Here is a 20,485-nt window from a genome sequence, read left to right as displayed (position 1 = left end):
ACGATTATCCTTGCCGGATAAATTTGATGGGGACTCTAAGTTTTGCCGTGGCTTTCTTTCGCAATGTTCCCTGCACTTGGAGATGATGTCGGACCAGTTTCCAACCGAAAGGTCTAAGGTGGCTTTCGTAGTCAGCCTTCTGTCTGGGAAAGCTCTGTCATGGGCCACACCGCTCTGGGACCGCAATGACCCTGTCACTGCCTCTGTACACTCCTTCTTCACGGAGATCCGAAGTGTCTTTGAGGAACCTGCCCGAGCCTCTTCTGCTGAGACTGCCCTGCTGAACCTGGTCCAGGGTAATTCTTCTGTTGGCGAGTACGCCATCCAATTCCGTACTCTTGCCTCCGAATTATCCTGGAATAATGAGGCCCTCTGCGCGACCTTTAAAAAAGGCCTATCCAGCAACATTAAAGATGTGCTGGCCGCACGAGAAATTCCTGCTAACCTGCATGAACTTATTCATCTTGCCACCCGCATTGACATGCGTTTTTCCGAAAGGCGTCAGGAGCTCCGCCAGGATATGGACTTTGTTCGCACGAGGCGGTTTCTCTCCCCAGCTCCTCTCTCCTCTGGTCCTCTGCAATCCGTTCCTGTGCCTCCCGCCGTGGAGGCTATGCAAGTTGACCGGTCTCGCTTGACACCTCAAGAGAGGACACGACGCCGCATGGAGAACCTATGCCTGTACTGTGCCGGTACCGAACACTTCTTGAAAGATTGTCCTATCCGTCCTCCCCGCCTGGAAAGACGTATGCTGACTCCGCACAAAGATGAGACAGTTCTTGATGTCTACTCTGTTTCTCCACACCTTACTGTGCTTGTGCGGATATCTTCCTCTACCTTCTCCTTCTCTGCTACGGCCTTCTTGGATTCCGGATCTGCAGGAAATTTTATTTTGGCCTCTCTCATCAACAGGTTCAACATCCCGGTGACCAGTCTCGCCAGACCCCTCTACATCAATTCTGTTAACAATGAAAGATTGGACTGTACCGTGCGTTACCGCACGGAACCTCTCCTAATGTGCATCGGACCTCATCACGAAAAAATTGAATTTTTGGTCCTCTCCAACTGCACTTCTGAAATTCTTCTTGGATTACCTTGGCTTCAACGCCATTCCCCAACCCTTGATTGGTCCACAGGAGAAATCAAGAACTGGGGTACTTCTTGTCACAAGGACTGTCTTAAATCGGTTCCCAGTACTCCTTGCCGTGACCCTGTGGTTCCCCCTGTATCCGGTCTTCCTAAGGCTTATATGGACTATTCTGACGTTTTTTGCAAAAAGCAAGCTGAGACCTTGCCTCCTCACAGGCCTTATGACTGTCCTATTGACCTCCTCCCGGGTACTACCCCACCCCGGGGCAGAATCTATCCTCTGTCTGCTCCTGAGACTCTTGCCATGTCGGAGTACATCCAGGAGAATTTAAAAAAGGGGTTTATCCGCAAGTCCTCCTCTCCTGCCGGAGCTGGATTTTTTTTTGTGTCCAAAAAAGATGGCTCCCTACGTCCTTGTATTGATTACCGCGGACTTAATAAAATCACGGTAAAAAAACGCTACCCCTTACCTCTTATCTCGGAACTCTTTGATCGCTTACAAGGTGCCCACATCTTTACCAAACTGGACTTAAGAGGTGCTTATAATCTCATCCGCATCAGGGAGGGGGACGAATGGAAGACCGCATTTAACACCAGAGATGGACACTTTGAGTATCTGGTCATGCCCTTTGGCCTATGCAACACCCCTGCCGTCTTCCAAGACTTTGTTAATGAAATTTTTCGTGATCTCCTATATTCCTGTGTTGTGGTTTATCTGGACGATATTCTGATTTTTTCTGCCAACTTAGAAGAACACCGCCAGCATGTCCGCATGGTTCTTCAGAGACTTCGTGACAATCAACTTTATGCCAAAATGGAGAAATGTCTCTTTGAATGTCAATCTCTTCCTTTCCTAGGATACTTGGTCTCTGGCCAGGGACTACAAATGGACCCAGATAAACTCTCTGCCGTCTTAGATTGGCCACGCCCCTCCGGACTCCGTGCTATCCAACGTTTTTTGGGGTTCGCCAATTATTACAGACAGTTTATTCCACACTTTTCCACTATTGTGGCTCCTATCGTGGCTTTAACCAAGAAAAATGCCAATCCCAAGTCCTGGTCCCCCCAAGCGGAAGACGCATTTAAACATCTCAAGTCTGCCTTTTCTTCCGCTCCTGTGCACTCCAGACCTGACCCATCTAAACCCTTCCTATTGGAGGTAGATGCCTCCTCAGTGGGAGCTGGAGCTGTCCTTCTACAAAAAAATTCTTCCGGGCATGCTGTTACTTGTGGGTTTTTTTCTAGGACCTTCTCCCCGGCGGAGAGAAACTATTCCATCGGGGATCGAGAACTACTGGCCATTAAATTGGCGCTTGAGGAATGGAGGCACCTGCTGGAGGGATCAAAATTTCCAGTTATCATATACACAGATCACAAGAATCTCTCCTATCTCCAGTCTGCCCAACGACTGAACCCTCGCCAGGCTAGGTGGTCGTTGTTCTTTGCCCGTTTTAACTTTGAAATCCATTTTCGCCCTGCTGACAAGAACATTAGGGCCGATGCCCTCTCTCGTTCTTCTGATGCCTCTGAAATAGAGGTCTCTCCGCAACACATCATTCCTCCGGACTGTCTGATCTCCACTTCTCCAGCTTCCATCAGGCAAACTCCTCCAGGGAAGACCTTCGTTTCTCCACGCCAGCGTCTCGGGATTCTCAAATGGGGACACTCCTCCCACCTCGCAGGCCATGTGGGCATCAAAAAATCCTTGCAACTCATCTCTCGATTTTATTGGTGGCCGACTCTGGAGACTGATGTTATTGATTTCATGCGGGCCTGTACGGTCTGTGCCCGGGATAAGACTCCTCGCCAGAAGCCTGCTGGTCTCCTTCATCCTCTGCCTGTTCCTGAACAGCCTTGGTCACAGATTGGTATGGACTTTATTACGGACTTGCCCTCATCCCGTGGCAACACAGTTGTTTGGGTGGTCGTTGATCGATTTTCCAAGATGGCACATTTTATTCCTCTTCCTGGTCTTCCTTCAGCGCCTCAGTTGGCAAAGCCAATTTTTTGTACACATTTTTCGCCTTCACGGTTTGCCCACGCATATCGTCTCAGATAGAGGCGTCCAATTCGTGTCTAAATTCTGGAGGGCCCTCTGTAAACAGCTCAAGATCAAATTAAACTTCTCTTCTTCTTATCATCCCCAATCCAATGGGCAAGTAGAAAGAATTAATCAGGTCCTGGGTGACTATTTACGGCATTTTGTTTCCTCCCGCCAGGATGACTGGGCAGATCTTCTACCATGGGCCGAATTCTCATACAACTTCAGAGTCTCCGAATCTTCTGCTAAATCCCCATTTTTCGTGGTGTACGGCCGTCACCCTCTTCCTCCCCTCCCTACTCCCTTGCCCTCTGGTTTGCCCGCTGTGGATGAAGTGACTCGTGATCTTTCCACCATATGGAAAGAGACCCAAAATTCTCTTTTACAGGCTTCATCCCGGATGAAAAGATTTGCTGATAAAAAAAGAAGAACTCCCCCCATTTTTGCTCCCGGAGACAAGGTATGGCTCTCCGCTAAATATGTCCGCTTTCGTGTCCCCAGTTATAAACTGGGACCACGCTATCTTGGTCCTTTCAAAATCAAGTGCCAGATCAACCCTGTCTCTTACAAACTCCTTCTTCCTCCTTCTCTTCGTATTCCCAATGCCTTCCATGTCTCTCTCCTTAAACCACTCATCCTTAACCGCTTCTCTCCCAAAGTTGTTTCTCCCACTCCAGTTTCCGGATCTTCTGACGTCTTTTCTGTGAAGGAGATTCTAGCATCCAAGACGGTCAGAGGTAAAAGATTCTTCTTGGTCGACTGGGAGAATTGCGGCCCTGAGGAGAGATCCTGGGAACCTGAGGACAACATCCTGGACAAAAGTCTTATCCTCAGGTTCTCAGGCTCCAAAAGGAGGGGGAGACCCAAGGGGGGGGGTACTGTTACGCCGAGCGCTCCGGGTCCCCGCTCCTCCCCGGAGCGCTCGCAGCGTTTTCTCATTCGCAGCGCCCCGGTCAGACCTGCTGACCGGGTGCGCTGCGATATTACTCCCAGCCGGGATGCGATTCGCGATGCGCCCGCTCGCGATGCGCATCTCGGCTCCCGTACCTGACCCGTTCCCCGTCTGTGTTGTCCCGGCGCGCGCGGCCCCGCTCCTTAGGGCGCGCGCGCGCCGGGTCTCTGCCATTTAAAGGGCCGCTGCGCCACTGATTGGCGCAGCAGGCCTAATCAGTATTCTCACCTGTGCACTCCCTACTTATACCTCACTTCCCCTGCACTCCCTCGCCGGATCTTGTTGCCATTGTGCCAGTGAAAGCGTTCCCTTGTGTGTTCCTAGCCTGTGTTCCAGACCTCCTGCCATTGCCCCTGACTACGATCCTTGCTGCCTGCCCTGACGTTCTGCTACGTCCGACCTTGCTCTTGTCTACTCCCTTGTACCGCGCCTATCTTCAGCAGTCAGAGAGGTTGAGCCGTTGCTGGTGGATACGACCTGGTTGCTACCGCCGCTGCAAGACCATCCCGCTTTGCGGCGGGCTCTGGTGAATATCAGTAGCAACTTAGAACCGGTCCACCAGCACGGTCCACGCCAATCCCTCTCTGGCACAGAGGATCCACCTCCTGCCAGCCGAATCGTGACAATATGCTGGCCCTACCTTGTACACAGGGCCACAATCAGGGAGTACAGCCAATACCCCAATAAGTGACATCTCTCAATAGCGGACACTTTTTCATTCCCTGTGAGTGTCCGCTATTGGGAGATTCTACTGTAGTTATATTCTTGTACATAGGAGGAATATTATAATAGTTATATTCTCGTATATGTATTATAGTAGTTATATTCTTGTATATATGAGCAGTATTATAGTAGTTATATTCTTGTATATAGGGGACAGTATTATAATAGTCATATTCTTGTATATAGGAGCAGTATTATAATAGTTATATTCTTGTACATAGGGGGCAGTATTATAGTAGTTATATTCTTGTATATAGGAGCAGTATTATAGTAGTTATATTCTTGTATATAGGAGGCAGTATTATAGTAGTTATATTCTTGTATATAGGAGCAGTATTATAGTAGTTATATTCTTGTACATAGGAGCAGTATTATAGTAGTTATATTCTTGTACATAGGAGCAGTATTATAGTAGTTATATTCTTGTATATAGAAGCAGTATTATAGTAGTTATATTCTTGTATATAGGAGCAGTATTATAGTAGTTATATTCTTGTACATAGGAGCAGTATTATAGTAGTTATATTCTTGTATATAGGAGCAGTATTATAGTAGTTATATTCTTGTACATAGGAGCAGTATTATAGTAGTTATATTCTTGTATATAGGAGCAGTATTATAGTAGATATATTCTTGTATATAGGGGCAGTATTATAGTAGTTATATTCTTGTATATAGGAGCAGTATTATAGTAGTTATATTTTTGTATATAGGAGGCAGTATTATAGTAGTTATATTCTTGTACATAGGAGCAGTATTATAGTAGTTATATTCTTGTATATAGAAGCAGTATTATAGTAGTTATATTCTTGTACATAGGAGCAGTATTATAGTAGTTATATTCTTGTATATAGGAGCAGTATTATAGTAGATATATTCTTGTATATAGGGGCAGTATTATAGTAGTTATATTCTTGTATATAGGAGCAGTATTATAGTAGTTATATTTTTGTATATAGGAGGCAGTATTATAGTAGTTATATTCTTGTACATAGGAGCAGTATTATAGTAGTTATATTCTTGTATATAGAAGCAGTATTATAGTAGTTATATTCTTGTATATAGGAGCAGTATTATAGTAGTTATATTCTTGTACATAGGAGCAGTATTATAGTAGATATATTCTTGTATATAGGAGACAGTATAATAGTAGTTAAATTTTTGTATATAGGAGACAGTATAATAGTAGTTATATTCTTGTATATGTATTTTATTAGTTTTATTCCTGTACATCGAGCAACATTACAGTAGTTATATCCTTGTCTATGTTATTACAGTTCTAATAGAGTGCGATATTTTTTACTTACCTTGAGTCACAAAGGTCCTAAGATCAGTTATTACTTCCCTTCCTCCTCTACCCTTGGTAGTTAATACAAATAAGCGGCTCCAAATCTGAGTGTCCATTTGGTAGTTTTTGTGTGTGTTGTAATTTACTTCTTTAATATTTTGTAAACAGGGAATTCTGGGCCTTTTGGTTATTAATGGCCTTTCCTAACCTCCTAAAGGGGTTTTCTGAAAAGTTAAAACCAATGGACTTGCTAGCTATCCCATATAGATTGTGGTCTATATAAGGGCACACCTTATAATAATATAAAGATTCCAGTCATCAATATATTCTATACATTTGCACAATGGTCAAAAATCCAAAAGAACCTTAAAAATGTCCTGTATTTTAGTGGGACGCGGGAGGTCAGGCGGATCTGTCATCGTAAGACGTTACTTCATCATGTCATTAACCTTTCTGTTCAGGTAATACAACATTTAGCCGGACCCAGAGCAGGAAATGAACAATGGCCCAATTGTTACTTAATTAGTAGCTAAGTAGCAAGTGAAGCAGCCAAGCAATGAATGGGGGGTTCACAATGATGTCCTTTAATATAGATGCTTCAGATATATTATTAAGGGTATATTGACCTTTGGGTATTCGCGGAAAGGATTACTTTATGAATGTTGAACTGACTTAAAAGAGTTGATCACATGGGTCCGAAACACATCAAAGTTGATATAAGTCACTACGTCCTTTGCTTTGAAAACATTTAAGACATTTGCCCTCCACCTTAAGGCTCTCAAGTAATATTTAGAAGGTAAGACTTCAATTATTTAATCTTTGCATGAACATTTTTAACATTTTTGTACCAAAAATCTTCAATGGGAACCTAAAAAAAATATATAGATAGATCTAAAATTGAAATATTGTAAAATAAATCTAAATATTTTGTTAGTAATTTTAAACATTTTTGCTGGGCTCTAGTTGTCATATCCCTTCATTTTTAATTTGATGTAATTCCAAATTGTTGTTTTAGTATTTTTTTTTTATTTAAATGTATATTATGGAAGAATATTTCAAATTCACTTAAAAAAGAACACAGATCATCTATTTAAAATTTACACATTTATGAATTTTCAAAAGGAACTTTTTTTAAGTCTAGGTATACATTTTAAGTGTGATACTAATAAAAACATTATGAGTTAAAAATGCATTATTCTCTTAAACATCAGGAATTCAAAAAGATTTGAAGCATATTGTAGACATTTTTTAAGATTAACTATGTGGACTACGATAAAACTGTGTTACAAAAGTGAAAACATATATATTTTTGTGAACTTTACATTTTTAACAGAATTTATTTGCTAATTGGCTAAAATTACAAAAAAGTGTCAGATAGTGGAAAGGAGGCATGAAAACACATGCAAACTAGATTCTTAAAATTTCCTTTTTTTGTTTTTTTCTACTTTTTAAATATTAGCAAATTAATAGAAATTTAAAATGACTGAAATGTAACTTATTTCATCTTAACATATTTTTTTGAAACAATTTTTTTTCCAAAATTTTTTTTCTAATTGAAAAATAACTTTTTTATCTTCCTAATTGTTATTCTTGTTTTAATCCTAAACGTTGCATTAATCCATATCACATTATAATGTTTTATTTGTCAGGCAGAATTAAACAATGATTATTATACATCTGATGAGTTTGTTGATGATTTTACAGACTGGTAAGTTTCAAAATTATTTTTCTACATTATTTTTTTTTTATAGTATTTTAATCCTACCTCTTTTTTTTTGCATGTGAAATAAGGATACATAATATCAAAATTTTTTATATGATCAATTAATATAAATCTATATATTTTTTTATAATTTACCAAAATTTATGTGATGCTGAATGCAATGATGTAGTAAATTGTTTAAAATATAGAGATTTTTTTTTTTTTTTTAAGTATTTTTTTTTTTTTTAACTATTTCTACTTAAGTGGACCTTTAGACACCAGAATGTAAAAAGCTTTTCTGGACTGTCGATACCCTCGTCCTGAATTTTATTCCACCTGTCCTGAACTTCACTGACTGATTGAGTCTCATGAAAAGATCCCATTGTTTTTTAAGAAATGTAGAAATTGAGAAGACAGATTTCTGATATGAATTGTATCTGGTCATTGCGGTAGGTTTGTATAAATTACGTTAATTCCTTTATCCATCTGTAGTCTTAGGGAGGATTAACACTGCTACAAATTAAGAACTGTAGATATAATAGATTGTTCATGGTTTAGCTACAGGATCATATTCTGACTTGACATTTTTGTAGCCAGTCAGGTTAAAGCTCATTCGGGTTCCGCGATGCCTCGCCAGGAGATGATTTTGTTGGTCCACCTTCTTTCTATACAGAACATGTTATAGATCCCCTATAATTGAATTGTTTGTTGCCATCATTCTTAACACTGAACATTTCGTCATGTGTGATTTGTGAAGAAATAGACCCTAGTGACTAACGATTGCTCCAAAGTAACCGAAAAATGGGGTTGTTTTTCTGCTGGACTTCGATGACCCTAACATTGTAGTGGACAATACTTTCTTAGATCTTGGGTACTTTATATTCCGATACCAGCATCATGGTCATTTCATTGCATGTGTTGGTGTCTTGTTATTGAGAAAAGAAATAACCAAGCACTATTAAATGGTGCACAAATTGGTCTCAATTCCACTACCCCACATATGAGTAAACACAGGGCTGAGATCTACCAGCTTGGGCTGAACTTGGCCAGACGGGGATAAAGTTTCCAAATGGCTCTTTGTTTCTTAGTATCATAGTAGCAAATATCGTCATTTCTAAATATAAATTGTAGGGAAAAAAAAAGCAGTTTTTTTAGTCCTGTACAGGAGAACTAATTGTCTTCCAGTTCCATTGTTCCCATCTTTGGCTACATCAACTCTAGCTGAGAACTTTTCTTAGGCTGATTAACAGACTAGTTAGGTAGGTCACGGAATATGCATATCAGCTCAGGAATTTAAAGGGGTATTCCGGGCAAAAACATTTCATGCCCTATCAAAGCATAGGGGATAAGATGTCTGATCGCGGGGGGCCCGCTGCTGGGACCCCCTGCGATCTCCCAGCAGCACCCCCATTCTATGCGGGGACTGCGTCTCTAGTTTCTGAGACCTCCGGGTTTCCAGGACTGGGGAAATGACGTCACGCCACGCCCCCTTCATTCATGTCTATGGGTAGCTGCTTGGAGATCGCGGGGGTCCCAGCAGCGGGCCCCCCGCAATCAGACATCTTATCCCCTATCCTTTGGATAGGGCATGAAATGTTTTTTGCCCCTTTAATTTTAAAGCATGTTTTCCCATGAGTCTAAAGAATAAACATAGGGAGAATATAAAAATGGAAAGATTTATCAAAATGAGCACAAGAAAAAGGTGGAGGATCTGCAACCAAGCAAATTCCAGCTCTCATTCACCTCTTTTCAAATATCCTTCTTTATATAAAAGCTGCAATCTGATTGGCTGATATGAGCAATTGCTACAGTTTTGTTTCACCACTTTCTTTTTGTTTATTTATTATTTGTTTTTTACACCATATTTTATGGAGCCAGGATACATGGTGTCACCCGACTGCAGTGAGCATCATGTGAAAGTTCTATCTGTTTTAGCTTTAACCAATTAAGAATTTTATCTTGTTCCACTGACATTCCAAAATGATTCAACCATGATTCAATTCTAATCAACTGGTGCCAAAAAGTTAAACAGAATTGTAAATTACTTCTGTATAAAAATCTTAATCCTTCCAGTACTTATCAGCTGCTGTATGCTCCAGAGGAAGTTGTGTAGTTCTTTCCAGTCTGACCACAGTGATCTCTGCTGACACCTCTGTCCATGTCAAGAACTGTCTATAGCAGGAGCAAATCCCCATAGCAAACCGATCCTGCTCTGGACAGTTCCTGACATGGACAGAGGTGTCAGCAGAGAGCACTGTGGTCAGAATGGAAAGAACTACACAACTTCCTCTGGAGCATACAGCAGATGAAAACACTGGAAGGATTAAGATTTTTAACTATAGGTAATTTACAAATCTATTTAACTTTTCGGCACCAGTTGATTTAAAAAAGTCCAACAGCTGGGACCCCAACTGATTCCAGAGTGAATAGAACAGCAGCACACATGATCGGCCACCATTCCATTGGCTGTATATGATACTTCTGAACAAAGCTGAATTTAGCGATTGGCAATGTTTGGATGTCCTATAAAAAATGAATGGAGCAGAGGTTGAGCATGTGTGCACATAGTCCATTCACACGGGGGGGGGGGGGGGGTCAATTGACTTCTTTTCTTGAGATTGGGATAACCCCTTTAAAGGGTATCTGTCTCTTTTAATTGGTAAAATCATGGGGGTACAGATGCTGGGACCCCCAATGATCACTAAAAAGGAATGGGAAGCAGCACTCAGCTGAGCGCTGTGCCTGTTCATTTCTATTCACTCTTTGCTCTGAGACCAGTGCGAGGGGCGTTCGGATAATCACAAAAAAAAAACAATTTCTGGAGAAGATAACATGTTTTGTATATTTGTTTCATTTCATCAGTAGATATAATGGTACAAATTATGTTATTTTATTTTAAACAAATGTTACAAAGTCTCAGAATTGATCTTATGTTGGAATATACCTTGGTTATTATTGTAGTGAAACCTATGTATGGTGACTACAGAAAATTGCATCAACGCATTGTCCTGTGGATGTATGGTCCTGTATGTATAGTATATGAATGAACTCTCTGCCAAAAGATATTTGGTTTAGATAAAGAGATCTGTTACAAAGGTTACAATGTATCTTTTTGAGGAAGGTGTTTTATGTATGTATTTCTTATGGCTTATATAGTGTCAACATAGTTTGTGTCCCCCAGTGGGATGCACAATCACAGTCAAACACACTTTGGGCTTCATGAACTTATCAGTCTGTTTTGTGTCTGTTTTTGGAGTGTGGGAAAAAAATCCAAAAGAAAAGACAAATTCATATTTGACAAGAGTCCCAATTTTGGAGGCACAACTGCAAAGTGGACAGCAAAAAAATAAATAGATAATAGATAATACCATTATATGTATGTTTGTAATAAAAAAAAAGTGTATATTTTTGGGTGAAAAAATGCTGTCCCTGCAGCTATTGCCTGTGAGGAGTCCAAACACAGGAAGTGAGGGCAGGACAAGCAGGGCTCTGTACACTGAGGACAAGCAGGGCTTTGTACACTGAGGACAAGCAGGGCTCTGTACACTGAAGACAAGCAGGGCTCTTTACACTGAAGACACGCAGGGCTCTGCGCACTGAGGACAAGCAGGGCTCTGTACACTGAGGACAAGCAAGGCTCTGTACACTGAGGACAAGCAGGGCTCTGTACACTGAGGGAAAGCAGGGCTTTGTACACTGAGGACAAGCAGGGCTCTGTACACTGAAGACAAGCAGGGCTTTGTACACTGAGGACAAGCAGGGCTTTGAACACTGAGGACAAGCAGGGCTCTGTACACTGAAGACAAGCAGGGCTCTGTACACTGAGGACAAGCAGGGCTTTGTACACTGAGGACAAGCAGGGCTCTGTACACTGAGGACAAGCAAGGCTCTGTATACTGAGGACAAGCAGGGTTCTGTACACTGAGGACAAGCAGGGCTCTGTACACTGAGGAAAAGCAGGGTTCTGTACACTGAGGACAAGCAGGGCTCTGTACACTGAGGACAAGCGGGGCTCTGTACACTGAAGACAAACAGGGCTCTGTGCAGGCTCCTGGCTTGCCAATAATTTGGTCTCCTCAGAGAGACACACAGGCAATAGCTGCAGAGACAAAAATATACTCATTTTTAACCAATGTATAATACAAATATACATATAATGATATTATATACATTGTATAATGAGTTTTTGATAATGACAGGTACACTTTAAATATCCTAATTTTGTTGATTTAAATGTTGGTAACTATGAAAACGTATTGCAAATATTTCCCTTTGGTTGGATTTGTGCCTACGACTCAAGTGATACAAGGTAATTGTACTAACCAGTGAGCCAAAAAAATCTGTGCCATGAGAAACACACAATATGACGGTAACATGTACTAGTTGTAGTTATGGAGTGCAGTGACATACTGTTCTGTGATATCTCGGTGTACACGATCAAAATGTATAATGTGAACATTTGTGATAGAAATTCAGCAGTAGGCACAAAACCATTGCAGTTAGTTGATCTCTAATGCAACTCATCAACTATCTGTAGGCAGGGCTGGCTCTGCCTATAGGCAAAATAGGCAGCCGCCTAGAGCGCCCTCTTTATGGGGGCGCTGTTCTGCCTGCCGCAAGAAAGTTAGACAACCAGCATCCGAACCACTTGCTCAGCTAGCAGCATGAGGAAGAGGTTTGTTACAGTGTGTCACCCCAGTAGTAAGGTGGGGTGTGTCAAAGGGTGGCCCATTGGGCGAAGTCAATGGGACGGAAAAATTAGCTTTTGCCTAGGGTGGCAAAAATCCTTGCACCAGCCCTGTCTGTAGGTTGGACAACTTATTGTTCTCTGTAGCACTTAGGTGTCGTACGAGATGAAATACTTCATGTCTGTTCATGTAATTAGATTCCTAATAAAAGGAAGGCCACAAATGACTATAAAATGCCGCAATGGCCTACGTAGCTATACATATGCATCATGTTCTCCAATCATTGTCCCTTGTTTTTCAGAGACTACATATGCTCAAGAATCCGGAGGGTCTCCTGTGTTACCAGAGCTGACTGACCTACCTTTGAGAAACATTAGTAAGTAGCAAGAAAAAAAAGCAAAGTGCTGGACCAGTACACAATGGACACCAGTAGTGCCCAACGTACCCAGTTGTGTTATAATGGGGTCCATTGGGTTACATTGTTTTCATGGGAAGAATAGCATTTAATGCTATGTTCTGTCCGTCAAATATAATTAATAGATTGACTTGATTTGGTCAAGAATCTTGTTTCTCTCTTCTCTCTCCTTGTTATTTTTTGGTCTCTACGGAGTTGTGGTTGAAGAATGTTGTTGTTGAGAAGAGGTCAAGCTAAGAGACTAACCTCGAAGAGAGGAGAGAATTATTTTACAAGGGTACTCCGCTGCCCAGCGTTTGGAACAAAATGTTCCGAACGCTTAGAGCCAGCGATGGGGGCTCGTGACGTCACAGCCCCACACCCTCAATGCAAGTCTATGGGAGGGAGCATGGTGGCCACCACGCCCCCTCCCATAGACTTGCATTGAGGGGGTGGGGCATGATGTCACAAGGGGGCGGGGCTGTGGCTTTACGAGCCCCCAGCGCTGGCTCTAAGTGTTTCGAACATTTTGTTCTAAATACTGAGCAGCAGAGTACCCCTTTAAAATTGTGCAAGAGGAGCAAAAGAAAGATCTCAACTCCCTCACACCCAGGAAAGTCTTGGGTGGGTGATATACCCATCTGATGAAGGACAGGAGACACTCAGATAGCGTCTGGATACTTGTAAGGTACATTCTAGATCTGGCAAGACGGGGGAAGAGAGGATATAGGTTGGTATTTTGATATGCGAATATGAAGAAGAACTGAGAGAGAAGGGAAAGAAAAAAAAAGAAAAAGAAAAGAAACAATGTGAAGAGTTAAAGGAAAACTGTCAGCTTGCTCCCCCCACATCAACCAGCATTACTGGCTGGTAGTGCGGGGGACGCTGATCAGTTTGATGCCTACCGTGCCCGGATCCGTCCCACCATTCGGCTGAAATCTTTGATTTCCTGTATATGCCAATTAGGTGCAATGCCGCCCAGCTCATCAATATTTCTCCCCTCCCTCCGCCTCTCCCTCTTCATTACAGAGTGAAGGAGAAGAGGGAGAGGCGGAGGAGGGGCGGAATATTGATGAGCTGGGCGGCACTGCGGCCGGCAGTGGTGACGTCAGAGGGCCAGTAACCCTGCCTGTGCCAGTGAGAACCTAATTAGCATATACAGAAAAACGATGGATCCGGGCACGGTAAGCATCAAACTGATCAGCGTCCCCCGCACTACCAGCCAGTACCGCTGGTTAGTACGGAGGGAGCAAGCTGACAGTTTTCCTTTAAGGAAGGAGATTGAAATAAAGAATGAATGGCGACAGGGAGAGAAGGAGAATTGTGTTTTATACAAATTATATATTTAATTATTTTTTTCTTCTCTTTCTCCTTTAAGTAATTTAACTAATTGATGAAGGAAAGTAGTTGGGAGAGGATGTAGGCCCTAGTGTTGAGCGTGAATTTTCTAAATGCAAATTCTTACCGCAAATATCGGCTCTTCGCGATAGTGATATATTCGTAATGATGAATATTTTTTGTGCGTATATGAGAATGAATGCAGATATGCAAATATTCTCGAATGTCGCCACTTCCAGTCACAGGACACTGATCCCTCCCTTCTTTTAGGTGATAGATATAATTGCGCATGCGCACTATGCAAATTTCAATACAATTTTTCTCATGAACAAAAAAGAGAGAACGATCATAGCGAATATGCGAATTTCGTGAACATAGGACAAATATTCAAACATATATTCGCTAAATATCGCAAATATGAATATGACCCCTGCCGCTCATCACTGGTAGGGCAAAGGCAAAAACTAAAGTTTATTAATATATGGGGGGGGGGGGGGGGGAGGGAAGAGAGCGGAGTCATTGAATGTGTTGATTTATGTATTTTTGAATGTATAACTTTAATAAGAAGAAGAAAAGAAAAAAAGCAAAGTAAGTCGCCATCAAAAAAAAAGGAATCCACTTGTTTCTTTTCTCCAAAATATTTCTTTACTCAGAATTCTCCATCAACTGATACTGTACCTAACCCTGACATTTCCATCTCGGTATGTGGTACTACCATAACTCCCAGGCAGCAGGCTCGCTGTCTTGGCGTTATACTTGACTCTGATCTGTCTTTCACTCCCCATATTCAGTCCCTTTCACGTTCTTGTCACCTGCATCTCAAAAACATTTCCAGAATCCGCCCGTTTCTCACTACTGAAACTGCTAAAACTCTCATTATTGCTTTGATTCACTCCCGCCTCGACTACTGTAACTCTTTACTAATAGGCCTTCCTTTCTCCAAACTCTCTCCTCTCCAGTCCATCCTTAATGCAGCAGCCAGACTCATCTTCCTCTCCAGCCGCTACACAGACGCCTCCTCCCTGTGCCAGTCACTACACTGGTTACCAATTCAGTCCAGAATACAGTACAAAATCCTCAGTCTCCACCGACGCCTCCTCCCTGTGCCAGTCACTACACTGGTTACCAATTCAGTCCAGAATACAGTACAAAATCCTCAGTCTCCACCGACGCCTCCTCCCTGTGCCAGTCACTACACCGACGCCTCCTCCCTGTGCCAGTCACTACACTGGTTACCAATTCAGTCCAGAATACAGTACAAAATCCTCAGTCTCACACACAAAGCTCTCCACAATGCTGCACCTCCCTACATCTCCTCTCTCATCTCTGTCTACCATCCTGCACGTTCTCTCCGATCTGCTAATGATCTCACACTAACATCTTCTATAATCCGAATTTCTCACTCCCGTCTCCAAGACTTTACTCGTGCTGCACCGGTTCTCTGAAATGCTATCCCCCAATCCCTCAGACTCAACAACAACATCCATAGTTTCAAACGTGGCCTAAAAACACATCTCTTCAGACAGGCCTATAACAGTCTCTAATTGGCCTCAACATATCCTCAACATATCCCCAACATATCCCCAACAAATCCCCAACATATCCTCAACATATCCTCAACATATCCCCAACATATCCCCAACATATCCCCAACATATCCCCAACATATCCTCAACATATCCCCAACATATCCCCAACATATCCTCAACATATCCTCAATATATCCCCAACATATCCTCAACATATCCCCATCATATCCCCAACATATCCTCAACATATCCTCAACATATTCCCAACATATCCCCAACATATCCTCAACATATCCCCAACATATCCTCAATATATCCCCAACATATCCCCAACATATCCCCAACATATCCCCAACATATCCCCAACATATCCCCAACATATCCCCAACAAATCCCCAACATATCCTCAACAAATCCCCAACATATCCTCAACATATCCCCAACAAATCCCCAACAAATCCCCAACATATCCCCAACATATCCCCAACATATCCTCAATATATCCCCACACCTTCGTTTGAATAGTTATTGTGTAATATTATGTCTGATACTTGTCTTTGTTTGTACCCCATAATTGTAAGTGCTGGGGAATCTGTAGGCGCTATATAAATAAAATAAATAATCTTTCAAGGGGTACTCTGGTGGATTTATTTTTTTTTTTATCAACTGGTACCAGAAAGTTAAACAGATTTGTAAATTACTTCTATAAAAAAAAATCTTAATCCTTCCAGTAGTTATCAGCTGCTGTATGCTCCAGATGAATTTATTTTCTGTCTGAGCACAGTGCTCTCTGCTGACACCTCTGTCCATTTTAGGAACAGAGGTATCAGCAGAGAGCACTGTGGTCAGACAGAAAATACATTAAAAAAGAAAAGAACTTCCTGTGGAACATACAGCAGCTGATGAGTACTGGAAGGGTTAATGTTTTTTAATAGAAGTAGTTTACAAATCTGTTTAACGTTCTCATACCAGTTGATTAAAAAAAAAATATATATATATATATATATATATATTTTTTTTTTTTTTTCCACCAGAGTACCCCTTTAAGATGTAAATCAGCATAAATGTAAATCATGAATCTCAATCTCAAGCCTGGTGGTTAGTTTTTACACAATTTGCTGATTGATCTCTTCCATAATACCTTGCCTTTATTCGGTATGCATTAAAAATGAAATCACGTGCTGCTTACAACTATGGATCACCAATATCGTGTGTCTCAACACGTTTCACGCGCATGTGTGCGTGAAACGTGTTGAGACACACGATATGGGTTAGATTTTACCCCTCATGTTATTTCGTGTTGGAATATCGTCCTGACATCTTTTTTTTTTTTTTTCGTGTGTGTTTCTTCCAGACAACGTTACGTTCGATGGGGTTTTTAAGAACATAGAAAGTGTGACATCATTCCTTGGTAAGGAGAAACCCAATTCTGTTACGTTGCACAAACATTCAGCACATTTTCGTCCTACCACTTTGTGATTGTAAAGATTGTACGCCCATGTGTTTACACTTGTGATGACATGGGGGGTATCCAGGGTTAGAAAAACAAAGCAACAGACCAGTCCACAGATTGTGGTGGCACGCTATATCACTATGGTTGCCTTCCTTTGTACAGTGTTGTTGCGCTACAGTATTGGCGTGGTCGGTGGCTCGCCAATCGCATAGCATACAGCTGCTCTGTTTGGCGGCTGCTACATCTGTATGTAATATTGTAGCTTATCCCTATTCACTCCATTGAAGTTGAGCTGCAATACCGCACCTAACCTATGGAGAAGTGTGGAGCTATTTTTGAAACCATGTTTTCTAACCCTACACAGCCCATTTAAAGGGGTATTCCTGTGCTCCAGCATTCTGAACGTTTTGTTCAGAACGCTGGGAGCCGGTGGCCATGATCGTGTTGTCACAGCCATGTCCCTTCGTGACGTCAGGCCCCTTCCTTCCATGGGAGGGGGCGTGTTGGCCAACATACCCCCATTCCATAATCATGAATGGAGGGGGTGTGGTGTGATGTCACGAGGGGGCGTGGCTGTGATGTCACAACCACTTCTGCAGGAACCCGGCATTTGTTTAGAATGTCGGGTGCTGCGGGAGATCGCGGGGGCCCAGCAGCGGGACCCCCCCGTGGTCAGACGTCTAGCAGCAGAGTACCCCTTTAAGTTCACCTACCACATTACATCCGAAGAATGAAAATTTTATAATTTAGTCAATTTGTTTTCTTTCTTTTGTGGCATAGATTGGGCTTTTATTTAGTGCTAAACATTAAAGGGGTACTCTGGTGGAAAACATTTTTTTAAATCAACTGGTGCCAGAAAGTTAAACAGATTTGTAAATTACTTCTATTAAAAAATCTTTACTCCTTACTTCCAGTACTTTTTAGCAGCTGTATGCTACAGAGGAAATTCTTTTCTTTTTGAATTTCTTTTTTTGTCTTTTCCACAGTGCTCTCTACTGACACCTGATGCCCGTATCAGGAACTGTAGGAGCAAATACTCATAGCAAACCTATGCTGCTCTGGACAGTTCCTGATACGGGCATCAGGTGTCAGCAGAGAGCACTGTGGACAAGACAAAAAATAAATTAAAAAAGAAAATAATTTCCTCTGTAGCATACAGCTGCTAAAAAGTACTGGAAGGATTAAGATTTTTTAATAGAAGTCATTTACAAATCTGTTTAACTTTCTGGCACCAGTTGATTTAAAAAAAAATTGTTTTCCACCGGAGTACCCCTTTAGTGTAGTTTTTTTGCTCTTTTTTTCCTTTTATAATTCAATATAATAGGTTTACCAAAAAAATTACTTATTCATGTGTGTACAAACTAGGTCTCCATTAATATTCTAGTGTCTTCTGGCTTTACATATGGGCTTCCTTTAAGGATACATTAGAACCATTATTATTATTATTATTTGTGAAAAGGGACAATCTTTTTCGGTCCCGGATTAAACCACTTGCAAGTAAATATCTTGGATTATCTGGGTACAATGGCGCCTGTTAGGGAAGGGGGGGGGGGTATGTAAAGGGACCGGTCAGTTCTTGAAGTTGATGTTGGAAACAACAAAAACGGGCAAGTGTAAAGGGTACCGTATATACTCGAGTATAAGCAGAGTTTTTCAGCAGGATTTTTCATGCTGAAAACACCCCCCTCGGCTTATACTCGAGTGAACTCTCCGCCCTCAGTGGTCTTCAACCTGCAAACCTCCAGATGTTTCAAAACTACAACTCCCAGCAAGCCCGGACAGCCATCGGCATGCTGGGAGTTGTAGTTTTGAAACATCTGGAGGTCCGCAGGTTGAAGACCACTGCGGCCTTCAACATCATCCAGACCCCCCCTCACCCCCTTTAGTTTTGTACACACCTCCGCTCGGCGGGATGTTAGGGTGAGCTGGTCCAGGCCATCTGTGCTGCAGGGACCGTCTGATGGGGAGGGATAGTCGTTGCGGGCTGTCCGTCTTCACCGGGGGGGCTCTTCTCCGCGCTTCGGGCCCGGACCCAGAATAGTGACGTTGCCTTGACGACGACGCACAGGGACGTTCATGAGCAACGTCCCTGTGCGTCGTCGTCAAGGCAACGTCTCAATTCCGGGCCCGAAGAGCGGAGAAGAGGCCCCCCGGTGAAGATGGACAGCCCGCAACGACTAACCCTCCCCACCGGACGGTCCCTGCAGCACAGATGGCCCGGACCAGCTCACCCTAACGTCCCGCCGAGCGGAGGTGAGTACAAAACTAAAGGGGGTGAGTGGGGGGGGGGTCTGGATGATGTCGAAGGCCGCAGTGGTCTTCAACCTGCAGACCTTCAGATGTTTCAAAACTACAACTCCCAGCATGGGAGTTGTAGTTTTGGAACATCTGGAGGTCCGCAGGTTGAAGACCACTGTAAATCAGACATTGACAAGCGGTGATGATGAAGGGGGGTGGGTGGGCTGATGACAGGTGGTGATGATGAAGGGGGGTGTGTGATCATGACAGGGGGATGATGATGACAGGCGGTGATGATGAAGGGGGGGTGTGGGATGATGACAGGGTAATGATGACAGGCGGTGATGATGAAGGGGGGTGTGTGGGATGATGACATGGTAATAATGACAGGGTGATGATGATGAGGGTGTTCATGACGGGGGTCTGGATGATGACAGGGGGATGATGACATGGGGGGATGATGTATTTCCCACCCTAGGCTTATAGTCGAGTCAATAACTTTTCCTGGGTTTTTGCGGTGAAATTAGGGGCCTCGGCTTATATTCGGGTCGGCTTATACTCGAGTATATACGGTACGCTCACACTGTGGAATCTCCGCTCGCAGTGGTAGGACCGCGCGGCACTGTGCTGTCACCATTGACGGCTATGCAGTGCTCGCGGACTTCCACGCAAACAATGAACATGTTCCTGAATTACTGAATTGTCCGCCTATGGAATTTACTCGCGGAAGACCTATTCATACTGATGGTAATGTTCACTGCGCGGAATTCCACTCGCGGATTTCTGCTCACGAAGTTCTGTGAGAATTTCGCAGAGTGACCATACCGTAAGGATCTGAGCGACTGTGACAAGGGATGAATTGTGATATGTAGACAATTGGGTTGGAGAATCTCCAGAATGGACAGTATTTTGGGGTGTTCCTGGTAGGTATTTGTCAGTACATACCAAAAGTGTGGGATAAATTTGGCACAATTTCAGAAATAAGTCGTATGTGTGAATTTAACCACCTTTCAGTTCAAGGAAGCTCTTTCAGAGGTGATTCCTTGTGTG

The 20,485-nt window shown here is 42.6% G+C and overlaps 1 protein-coding gene across 8 annotated transcripts in view; it reads left to right on the top strand.

Moving 5' to 3' along the window:
- LOC130274443 (otoconin-90-like) overlaps positions 1 to 20,485 on the top strand; it is a 191,126-nt gene that overhangs the window by 109,394 nt on the left and 61,247 nt on the right. For all 8 annotated transcript variants that reach the window (XM_056522778.1, XM_056522777.1, XM_056522781.1 and 5 more), the window contains 2 exons: positions 12,785 to 12,859; positions 17,099 to 17,155. In XM_056522778.1, coding sequence (XP_056378753.1) covers positions 12,785 to 12,859; positions 17,099 to 17,155 — 132 coding nt within the window. The remainder of the gene's footprint in view (positions 1 to 12,784; positions 12,860 to 17,098; positions 17,156 to 20,485) is intronic.

Source organism: Hyla sarda, chromosome 5, assembly GCF_029499605.1.
Source record: "Hyla sarda isolate aHylSar1 chromosome 5, aHylSar1.hap1, whole genome shotgun sequence".
In the NCBI taxonomy this organism is placed as follows: domain Eukaryota; kingdom Metazoa; phylum Chordata; class Amphibia; order Anura; family Hylidae; genus Hyla; species Hyla sarda.
The sequence above is the reverse complement of the archived record's forward strand: the minus strand, read 5'-3'. Positions and strand labels throughout refer to the sequence as shown.